General features: G+C 38.7%; 1 protein-coding gene and 1 long non-coding RNA gene across 3 annotated transcripts in view; both read right to left on the bottom strand.

Annotated features, from left to right (window-relative positions):
* Positions 1–6,586, bottom strand: part of UBAC2 (UBA domain containing 2) — an 88,100-nt gene extending 81,514 nt beyond the window's left edge. Inside the window, exons 1-2 of one of the 2 annotated variants that reach the window (XM_034418436.3) lie at positions 5,968–6,586; positions 448–575 (exon numbers count right to left, since the gene is read on the bottom strand). In XM_034418436.3, the coding sequence (XP_034274327.1) occupies positions 448–575; positions 5,968–5,998 (159 nt within the window). In that variant the 5' untranslated portion in view covers positions 5,999–6,586. The remainder of the gene's footprint in view (positions 1–447; positions 576–5,967) is intronic. The other variant, XM_034418446.3, reaches the window with a different exon arrangement.
* Positions 6,587–7,453: 867 nt separating this feature from the next.
* LOC117666013 (uncharacterized) overlaps positions 7,454–12,099 on the bottom strand; it is a 28,565-nt gene continuing 23,919 nt past the window's right edge. The window contains exon 4 of the long non-coding RNA XR_015728279.1: positions 7,454–8,652. This is a non-coding gene — a long non-coding RNA (uncharacterized LOC117666013). The remainder of the gene's footprint in view (positions 8,653–12,099) is intronic.

The following is a 12,099-nucleotide window of genomic DNA, read 5'->3' as shown; positions in this document are numbered from 1 at the left end:
AGAGATGCTGCCTAGTATAATGTATAAAGCACAACATCTAGCAGTATTACTACTGTCAACTCAAGTTCCCCTCACCTGAAATACATTTGGAGCAATGTTTTTCTCCACAGTTACCAGCATAACCTTTGGATGTACCTCATCACTTTTGAAAAAAACTTTATCTGATTTTAATTATGAAGAGTTTTAACAGAACACAAGTTAACTAATTGTTAACAAAACTAACAAGAAAATAAAGACTTCCTCCTTCCCACACTGCAGCCACAACTAATTTCTCACATATCTACATTTTACATGAATGTTCCTCTGCTATTGGTTGTGGTATCGAGTGCTACATCATTCTAAATTTAAAGTTCAAAATATTCACACCACAGCTCATATAAAAAAATTAAAGAACACCAGCCCCATGTTTATCCCATGTCACAATATTATAAATCAATTGCTGCTTACCTGAAATTCCTCTTTTACTGCTTGCAGATTGTAGGTAAAGAACTTTTGATAATGCTGAAAGAGTAGAGCCAGCAGTAGCGAGAAGATGCTTGGTATTATTAATAGACCCTTTGACAGAGGTGCTTTATCTTCAAAAGAAAACAAAATACACATATATCCAATGAAGTTACGTTGAGGATTCTTTAAAAACCAATCATGCTGTATACTAAGTTTTTTTAAAAAAAATATGTTTACAATTAAATCTATTAAATTACTAAAATAACTTTCCACCTCATCTTACCCAAATTTTGGTTCAAGTTGTGAAAACAAAACCAACTAGCCACATGCAGGAACGACCTAATTCATTTCAAATACTCAAACTAAGCCAGAAAATGATGGGGCATTTTGGGTTTCTCTGGGAAAATTCAGTCCAACCTGGTGCCTGAATCCAGAGAGTGTCTGCAAGAAACAAAATTCCAGTCTCCTATAGGAATGCCCTGGAAATATAAAAACTTTCTCTTTCTTTTCTTCTATTAGAAGAAATCAGACTGAAGCACACAAGCAAGTTAGAGCTTTGTAAAGTGTACTAACAAAATACCTGATGTACTTTTAAAATGTGATTTAAAGGAAAATAAATTGCTTACAATATTGTTATTTTCATATAGATGACTACTCAATGTTTTTAGCATAAGCATTGGGGGGGGGGAGGATGCTTAGCCCAACAGCACAGAGATCACAGAATAGAAACAGAATACATTTATTATCAAAGCATGCTCTACTGTAAGAATGAATTTCTATTCTTTCTGTAAGATAAGTGAATTGTTAGGCGAAATCAACCTGGGCTCTGAAAAAAAACAAGATGAATTAAGGGGGGGGGAGACATTTACAATGGAGTAAATGGTATGTTTTTCCTTTCTTCCCCAATGTCCTCACTACCCGTCTGAGATGCTGTAATTTGAATGAGGCGGATCACTTGTAAAACAAGGAAGAGATCTGACAGCAGTATCTATCTATTGTCTTTCCAAATATACCACTAGTCATTAAGGTAGGAATAAGTTACTTGTGGAAGTCAGTGAGTGTGTTTAGGAATTTGAGAACATGTTTTTGGAGCTCTTGCAAAATAACTGCCAGGGAAGGCTCACCTAATCACAAAATCACTGCGATTGTTCTTTGCTATGCTGTCAAGCATCACTGGAGGATCCCTATCGCTCTTCTAAATTGTTTTGTTTTCATTTTTCTTGATTAGTAGCATTCCTTTGGGCAAAGCGTTGGGTTATAGCCAGCTACCATTTCCATTTGTTAAGAATGCCTGGAAAGTTCCTTTGTAGCTTGGGGCATTTTTATACATAATGAATACCCCAGCTTCCTTTAATTAACTGGGAAGAAAAAGTAGCTTATGGGATTTACATCTAATCATAGGCTTAATGTGGAAGGTGAGAAGAAATGATAAATATCCATATTAATTTCTACCATGAATGCAATATTTCCAGGTTAATTTTACTTCTTTATTTATGCATACCTTATGCTCTACCTATTACAACACCATGGTTCTTATCTGGTGTTTTACTTCCTGTTACTTTATTAAAATAATTTTTGTTAATAGTTTGTATACAGAAATATAGATGTATTTAATAATTTATGCAAAATTCTGCAATTTAACATTCTGATTGTTATATTCTAACCTCTTGTACATACAACATTCCACATTCTACCCACTGAATAACTCAAATTCAGCTCTCATATAAATGAAAGTGGCATGAATTCCATTTTAGAATAGCACTATTCCACTGTATAAATTAAACAACTGAATTAAAGAGAAATTGTCCTTTTGTTATGCACTCTCAAAATTAGAAAAAACATTTTAAAGTATGAATACATGCCATTTTAAAAGATTTAAGAAATATTGCAATAGATATATTTTGATTTCTTAGAATGGTATAAAAATGACAGACTGGTAGAAAAATACTATTTAAAAAATGCTTCTTAAAACTGCATCAATGTTAATAGTTCCAAGAGGAAAAAAAAAACATTTTCCCCTCTATTTAAGAAAGGATGTTTTGATATTAAGAGATCTAAATACAGATGTTAATGAATAAGCTCTACTTGAAAACAATGTGTAAACCAAGTTATTCTTATTTTGCTCTTGTTTAGCCTTAGTGCGGAAGTGTCAAACTCGCAATGACACATTGTCATGTGATGTATCACTTTTTTACCCTTCGCTAAAACGGGGGTGAGCGTGGCCAGTGCGTGACACATCTGGCCCACGAGTTTGACATCCCTGCCTTACTGCAACACATGAGCTTAGCTCTTGTACATTTTCAACAAATTTTCATTTTCATTTTCAATTTTTCAACAACATTTGCAACATTTGCAACAAATCAGGATTAAAACAAGCTCTGCTTGTGGATATGAACATAGACTTAGTGAATTTGTATCCTCATATAATATGTTATTTGCATAAACAAGCACTTTCTATGAAAGCATCATGTATTAAGATTTCTTTCAAATCTTCATGAATGCTTTTTTTAAAACTGGTCCAATTTAGATCACTGTAAATACACTATAAGCAGTGGGCTCATATACAATTCACTAACCATGCAGAAACTTGAAGACATTCTATTTAATAAACCACATTCTTATATGAACATTGTGGTTTATTTTAGCTCAAGATAATTATCAAAAAAGGAAATATCAAATTGACCATTGCTAAGTTCAACTAATTACCACATTGTAGAAATATAGTTGTTCTTTTTCTACAGAGCACTTAGCTTCTAGTTTTTAACTTGCATTGTTAGCCACTTTTCACTTGTGCTTAATTTACCTGGAGAACTAATTGAGCAGTGTACAACCAGCTCAAAGTTACTAGGTTCCTGGGTTGTACAATATCATTTAATTGGGGAAAGGTATTAGAACTGTTTCTCACCTGAACTGGCAGGTTTCTACATTTGTTCAACATGTTGGGCTAGAAATAGTCCAGTAAAAGGTGTTGTGCAATTGTATTCAGTGAGTCATGAAAATGTAGTCACAGGCTTGATTCATACACCACATTGAATTTTAAAATAGTTAATCTGGTTTTGGCTTAATGTTTTGTGGACCCTGTCACTATGGTTTCTAAACCATGGTGCATGGTTTAATGTACATATGCAAACATAGCAATTTATAGTGGCTTAAAACCATTCACTAGGCAATTTAATTAGGTCACAGTTAAAATTTATTTTAATCCCTGCTGGTCCAATCCTATGCATGATTGTTCGGAATAGGTTTATTCAATAGAATTTATATCCAAAAAGAACCAGTAGTGTTGGTAACGAAAAGCTGGACTTTGGAATCAATGGAATTCTTACTCGGTGTGAGTATGTTCATGAGTATGTATTCTCCAAGCAGAAGCAAGTTTGCAGTTTGAATGTACTCCCTGATCCCAGCTGTAACTGGATTTTGCAGCTGTGATGAGGAGCATGTTTACACAACTATGATCAGAATGCCAACTACAATCTTTCCTGAACCAGCCAGATTATAGCAGCAGTTATCCAGCCCTTGTTATCACCCAACTTGATTATAGCAATGCACATGGGGCTTCCCTTGAAGTTGATCCAGAAAATACAACTTGTGCAAAATGCAACTTCTAGGTTGCTGACAAGATACAGTATACAGGAAGTATCATGATACCGCACTGAAAGATCTGTCCTAGCAGGCAGTTATCTGCTGATTACAATTCAAAGTATCCATACTGCTCTATAAGGCCTGACTTTACAGCTTAGGGACTGCTTATCTCTCCCACTAAAACACTACTAGTAAAAGTGAAGATACCCTTGTTATTGGACATTCCATTACTGGTATGCAAGAATAGGTTTGCATTAGCAAGCTGGCTAGAGAATTCTGGGTGTTGAAGTTCACACCTCTTAAAGTTGCTAAGGTTGAGAAACCCTTAGGGTCACCCACTTGACTCTCAAAACTAGAAAGTTGGGGAAACCACATCTCTTGCACCAAGTGTTTGTTACTTAAATGTTAGATTTTAATTCTAACTCTTCTGTTTACATTTTGCACCTGGATGGTCAGAGAGTGAAAAGATGGAGTACAGGTAGCCCTCAACTTACAAGTTTGTTTAATGACTGTTCAAAGTTACAACAGCACTTTAAAAAGTGACTTATGAGCCTTTTTCACACTTATGACCATTGCAGCATCCCCATGGGCATGTGATCACAATTCAGACGCTTGGCAACTGATTCATATTTATGACAGTTGCTGTGTCCCAGGGTCCTATGATCAACTTTTGCAACCTTCCGATAAGCAAAGTCAATGGGGAAGCCAGATTCACTTAACCACCAGGTTACTAACTTAACAACTGTGACAAGAAAAGTTGTAAAATGGGGCAAAGCTGTCTTAACAAATATCTCACTTAGCAACTTAAATTTTGGGCTCAATTGTGGTTTTAGTCGAGGACTAACTTTGTATAAATTCAATTATAAAGAAGAGAAAGATAAGGAGCTAAGTTTCTCTTCACTTGCAAGATTGTAGTGTACATTGGAGGTGAAGACCCTTTGACAGCTGTATGCAACAAAATTTCATTTTAATGTATGCTGATTAGTGTACATTCCAGTGGTGAAATCCAATTTTTTTTACTAACAGTTCTGTGGGCGTGGCTTGGTGGGTGTGGCGTGGCTTGGTGGACATGGTAGGGGAAGGATACTGCAAAATCTCCATTCCCACTCCACTCCTGGGGAAGGATACTGCAAGATCCCCATTCCCACCCCACTTCAGGGGAAGGACATTGCAAAGTCTCCATTCCCACCCCACTCTGGGGCCAGCCAGAGGTGGTATTTGCCGGTTCTCCGAACTACTCAAAATTTCCGCTACCGGTTCTCCAGAACCTGTTAGAACCTGCTGGATTTCACCCCTGGTACATTCAAAGTGATAATAAAGTATTCTAAGTCCTGAGGGAAGCACACCAAGCAAAATCTTCGCTGAAAGCATACAGCAAAGTAGCATGACTGGCTAGAAAGGAGAGAGCGGCTTTACCTCTACTCAGATTAATTTAACCCGGGGAAGGGGGGGTGTCTCCAAACTTGGCAACTTTTAAGATTTGTACACTTCAACCCCCAGGATTCCCCAGCCACTTTGGAGACTCCCTTATTTACTTAACCGACCCGCGAGAGGCGCTCGAGATATTCCCTAAACCAGATGCATCTCCAACCTTCGCAACGTTAAGACTTAACAGACTTCAACTCCCAGAATTCCCCAGCCAGCCAGCACGGTATCCAACCTGCAGCATGGCTTGGCTGAGGAATTCTGGGAGTTGAAGTCCGTAAGTCTTAAAAGTTGCCAAGGTTGGGGACCCCTGCCCTAAGCCGATATGACTTTAAAGCTCCCTCCCCTGGCAGTCAAGAGGCGCCCCGCTCGGGCCGGGAAAGAGCTCCGGGATGGAGGTTCAGCCCCTGAACGGAGAGCTAAGGAGGAAGGTGAGGAGCCGCCTCACCGTGCAGCGCAGCTCCCGACCTTTTGCCCTGTGGCGCCGCCCCTCCTCCCGGGCGCGTGGATACTTACACAGCCCGCTGGAGCCCGTGCTGGTGAACATGATCCCTGGCGGGGAGGGGGGCAAGCGGTTGCCCTGGCGACGCGCCTGGCCTCGGGAGAGCCGCCGCTCCGCTGATTTCCCTCCCCCCCCTCCGGAGGCCGAGCAGCCTCGGAGACTGCCGGGCCGGGAGCTCCTACTAAGGCGGCCGGGATGGGTCAAAACCGGCAGGGCAGAGAGACCCCGCACAGCGCCCCCTGCCGGAGCCGCTGCTTCGTCCTTTTCCCGGACGCGCAAGGCCGGGGTGGGGTTTCACTCGGTTCTGCACGTCTCCGTCTAAATAGGCTTCTGCATCTGTGGGGTGGGATGTGGGGCTCGGATTGAAGTCGGCCTAGTTGAGCCCGAGAGGAGTCCCGGCCTGCTTGGAAATGCACAGGGGAACATCCCGTGGAGACTCGCCGGTGACTCTGCAGGCGCGCACATGGTCGTTTCCTTGGCAATGGCAGCGCTGCGGAAGGGCCGGCTGTGGTTTCCCTTCTGGTTCCCCGTCTAACCTCCGTGCTTGGGGTTTCCTGGGCGATCCCTAGATTCCAGGAGTCGTCCCTTGTTGTGACCCTGCATATAGTATTCAAGGTCAGCGGGATGCTGCCCTCTGCTGAGGAACTGAAGCCTTGGAAGTTAAGGTGCAACCTCGGTGTATTTGCAGAGAAAACCTGCAATTGTGGAGGTGGTTGCACGGTCGTTTGGGTGCAGACGGGGAATTGAGGTTCACCTGCCTTGACAGGTTTCACCTGTATGAGGGTCACTTGTCTTTAAATGATATAGGATCTGCTGCTTGAGCAGGGGGCTGGACTAGAAGACCTCCAAGGTCCCGTCCAGCTCTATTCTGATTCTGCCTTAAAGTTGCCACCGTTGAGAAACACTGCTGTAAACTACAGAGAGCCCTTGGCTTACGGCCATAATTGGGCCCAAAATTTCTGTTGTTAAGTGAGACATTGGTTAAGTGAGTTTCGCTCCCATTTTACAACCTTTCTGGCCACAGTTGCTAAGTGAATCACTGAAGTTGTTATGTTAGTAACCCAGTTGTTAAGTGAGCCTGGCTTCCCCATGGATGTTGCTTGTCAGAAGATCGCAAAAGGGGATCATATGACCTTGGGACACAGCAACGGTCATGAATAGGTTGCCAAGCATCTAAATTTGATCACATGACCATGGAGATAGTGCAAAGTTTGTAGCTGAAGAATGGTTGTAAGTCACTTTATTCAGTGCCCTTGTAACTCTGAATGAACTGTTGTAAGTTGAGGACAACCTGAATAGGGCTTAATCACTTAATGTGCTATGTGAAGCCTGTAGCTCTTGAGCTTCTGAAGTGTGCTAATGGCCGAAATGGAGATTCCTATCTGTGTTAACAATTATGAGTAAGGGGATACACAGATTAGTCAAACTGGGCTGCAAAATGACATTTGTTTACTGTGTCTCATTAAAGAATTGAAATCATCACATGCACAAATTTTCATGCCACGATTCATAAATATCTCCCATTTTTAATTTTATAAGTATATATAGTTTACCTTCTCTTAAGCTGTCATAGCAGGGCAATATAGATATTACTTTATATATTGGGGCATGATATAATACAAAAGGGCTCCCTCCTTCTTAGGACTCCATTGTTTTATGTTAAAAACCAACATACAAAAGACATCTAAATCGGTAAAATTAATGCATGCCTCAAAGAAAAGTAAAACTGTTAATTATTGGAATGAAATAGGATAATTGCAATAATTATTTGTAACAACTCACTAACATGAATTAAGGACAAAATCCTGCCTACCTGTCAAGGCGATTTTATGGGAGCTGGCTCCTGGATAATTTAGGCCACTGGGGGCTTTTCTGGACACAGAGCTAAATCTGGCTAAATGAATTAGGATTTAGGAATAACAAGTGAAATCAAATCCTTCCTTTCCATTAATTTATGACAGGCTATGCACATTACTCAGATTTCCTTGGAGGAGGAGTTGTATAATGTATTAGTAATGGATAATAATAATGCTGGCTACATTATAGAGAGTTTGAGATAAATATTGAAACTATATTTTTTACAAATGAACAATATAAATGCAATATTTTTATAATAATAGCCTTATAATACAAGACTTTGACCTAAATAAAATTGTAGACCATGTCATTGGTAATAATTCTCTTCATGCTTGAGCCGAGTATATCTATATACATTCCATATAATGCATGGATAATTCAACCTGTAAGTCAGTACACTTTATTGCTATATTTTCAGGGATATCCTGTGACAAGGACTTGCTGGTGAAAATTAGCCCTTTCAGTCATGAAAACAATAAAATGCCATATAATGCTGATAACTCTGCAAAGGAGATGGGTAGCCTGATGGTTTTCTAGGATGAATTCAGTGTCTCCTGGGTTTCCACTATTTCCTTTTTATTGAGAAAGTTAACGACTACATACAAGCAAATATTATTGAACAAGACACTTGTTTCTATTCCAGCTATCTCCAAGACATCTTGGAGATAACAATAGCTTAGTGACTATTAAGAATACAAGGCCTCTTTCTGTAACTGATATCAGCACATGCCCTTTCAAATTCATCACTCACATAGACACAATTTTCAGAACTCTTTCTGGTTCTAGGTTCATCCTCTTCACAAGTGCGTCTCATATAAATGGACATGCTGTATATCTTGCTGCTGTTAGAAGACAAGAAGATGCAAAAATAACATTAAAAATTACTTGCGCTTCCTTTTTGTTAACTCCTGACCTTTTGAGGCTAAACACAACATCCAAATAATAGCCCTTTCCAGGGATGCAATCAGCTGGCTACAGATGCTCATGAATAGCTATTCAGAGGCTTTCAGAAAACAAAAAGCCAATACTTTTCAGTACAATGGCCCAAGCAAAAGAGGCTTTATAGTAGCCTCTTGATTTGTTTCTAAACCACATATAATTGCAATGATGGAGGATGCCATTGTGTTGTGCATAGTAATTGTACGACCGAGTGGCTTAGTATTTAGATCTTGCTTCCTCAAGTTCTTAAAGAGATGACTATAGCTAATGATAAGATACTATAGCAATTAAAAAAAAAAAAAGGTTGGAGAACACAATCATGTCTCATTCACTACTGAAACTCTCCTGTATTTGCACTTGTTACATTATAAAATCAGGAATTTCAGTGGTGTTTCTGAGACACTTAAAGAGCTTAATAGTTGACAGACTGCAAAGATGGAATGCTTAATTCTGACTTGAGTTTCTGGCATAGTTTGAAAATATTCATATGACACGGTAAGTTGTTTAGTTTGGATAATGAGAATGCCTTAGTTTTATCCCCTTACACCATGCAGCTGTTCAATCACAACTCGAGGATTTGCTAAAAGTAAATATATTATCTAAACATTTGTGCCTTATTTTTTATATTTAAAATATAAAATACCTTATTATGGCATTCCACCTGTATTCCCTTTTTTATGAGAGAAATATGATTTCCATCCAAAATGATGGAAGTTTTAAAAAGAAAAATTTTAAACCCACAAGCATGGATTGTTCTCTTTTTAATAGCAGTTTTGGGTTGCTTCTTCGCTGTTCACTTTGCCTGGATTTTAGATCACAAGGGAGAGGTCTATGTTACTTAAGTTTATTTATTAATTATTGATTATCTTATACCTATCTTTATTATTGGTGACAAACCTGTTTCATTAATATTGAAATTCAAAAATTTGTCTCTTAGGTAAAAAAGAAAAACAATCATTGTCAAAGATCCCAGGATATTTGTTTACTTTGGAAGTTGCATTTACCATTCTTTAATAAACATTTGTATTAGCAGACTTGGCACAACATACAGCTGGAGTTATGCCAAGTGCTAACACAGCTAACATAGTTCCAGTCTGTACAAGTTGTTTGCATGCTTAAAACATAATCGGTTACTGAAGAACCTGGAAGCAATATTATGCACTAATTTGCACTGGGACAAAGATGCTAAAAAATCAGAGAGACGTAGCTAATTCCATGCTTGGTTGAAAGGAAAAGTTACCCAGACAAATCAGTAAACAAATCCAAGATGTTAAGATAATTGGGATGGAGAGGTCAGAATATTCCCTCTCAGGGTACCTTTACTTTGTCCACAGTTTTAAATTTTATATTTTTAAACTTTTAATACATCTGCAACAATCATATGCAGTTCTTATATTTCATCTAAGGAGTCAGTGTTTCATGCAACCCATTTAACTTTGTTAAATTAACTATAGCTTGTGGGATTAACACAATTGGCTGTGTTGCAAATTAATCAGAAAAACTGGATTTGTATAACATATGGCTACCAAAAAAATCATGGCAAATGTACATCACACATGTCAAAATGACACAGCACAACATTTAGATGACATACCAACTTTCACCAGAACCTGACAACTATTCTTGAAAGCATACCTTGTTCTCACATACTTTGGGGGGCTGTAGAGGCTGTGTGTGAATGGGTTGTGCTCTCATGCAGCCTCCAGATTGTGCTTTCATGTGACTTCTGGACCTCCAAAAGTAGAACAGGGAGTGCTTTTGTATGGTTTTTGGACGCTGCAGATGCCGCGGAAGAGTTTTCTCCAAAGCTGCTTCAAGAACGATGGCCTTATGCCACCCAAAATTGTCTTCGGTAGGCTTTGGGGGGGGGATGTTCAACAGGAAGAGAACTCTGCCTGAAGGTAATATGATCGGACCGTATATTTTAAAAATAATATGTAAAGAACTGTTTCTCATTTATTCATGGGAGGTGGATGGTAACACACTAGCAGAGTCAAGTTAGGCATTTCCCCAATTTTTGATACGTTGAACCCAAAAGTTTTGCCGTCACTGGCTAAAATGTGGATGATTAGTTTATGGTTCACCATAATTGGGAACCCAAGCTATTAGCCAGTGAAGATTAAGTGACTTATGAAAAAGTGGACTAGGCTGAGAACAATTTATCTTTGTATTACTGCCAGCATTGCACTAAGGGCAACACCCTGTGTATTTTACCACACTCGAGTATTGCAAGAATGTGTTATTCACATCCAAGTAAAGTATTTCATATACGCCTAGGAAGAAAACAGGTATGCAAACTGACATTTCTTCTATTTCTATTAAGTTTTGGTGGGGACGGATGGTCCAGAACAAGATTATCAAGAAATTAATTGGGACATAATACAAAATGCAGTAATGCGGATTGGGACATAATACAAAATGCAGTAATACAGTTATGATGTAACATCTCAGAGATTCAAATAGGCAGACGGGGAAAGAATGAAAAGAAAAAAAAAAACAAGTAGGGACGAAGAGATGATTGAATAGATTCCCTTCTATTACCAGGAATATGACAAATATGGAAGCCAGTGCAGGATGATGGTTAACTAATTTGGATTGGAGAGATCTGGGATCAAGACAAAAACAGAACATGGATCTTATTGAATGATTTTTAAAACCCTTTCACCTAACTCACTAGAACACTTGCTGAGATGAACGTAGTTAGACTATCAGCCTAAGTATGCCTCCTGACATATAAATGCAATAAAGAAATTATACATAAATATGAATAAAAAGGAGAGACCCTTGAAACTTGTCATATTTCCTCTAGAATTCCAAAGCCTCTTTCAGGTGGCTTTTTCATCAAGTATTAGATGAAATTCACAGGCAAATTCACCTAAAACCCTTCTAGGCTCATCTTAGGCAATTTTCCTCAAGTGGATGCTCTCAAATATTTCAATCAACAATGTAAGGAAAGTCATGGCAAACTAGTGAGGCTCAATCTAATATAAAGTCATTTCATGATTCTGTGTATTGTGCTAACCCAGAAAAGAGCTAAATGGCCACAAATAAGCTGCTGGCTTGGAAATGTATGTGCTTACAATATCTCTTGAATCTGACGCATTCCATATGGCTTTGGCACTTTGGCTAATAATTATGAAGGATAGAGGTAACTAGTATGAATATTCTCCGGGAAGCCTCTCTCAGAGTGGTTCAATTATTAACTTTTTCATCCAGATAAACACTTTAAAAATGGAAACACTAAATTTTGGAGGTGCAAGATAAGGCACATCCAAAGAAGAGAATAAAGACACATAAACAATCACTGTGCAGAATTGTCAAACCCGTTTTCATCTAATATTGTCATTGCT

This window comes from Pantherophis guttatus, chromosome 5 (assembly GCF_059756535.1).
Source record: "Pantherophis guttatus breed Tessera chromosome 5, ASM5975653v1, whole genome shotgun sequence".
Lineage (NCBI taxonomy): Eukaryota > Metazoa > Chordata > Lepidosauria > Squamata > Colubridae > Pantherophis > Pantherophis guttatus.
Note: the sequence above shows the minus strand (reverse complement) of the source record. Positions and strands in the feature narration are given on the sequence as shown.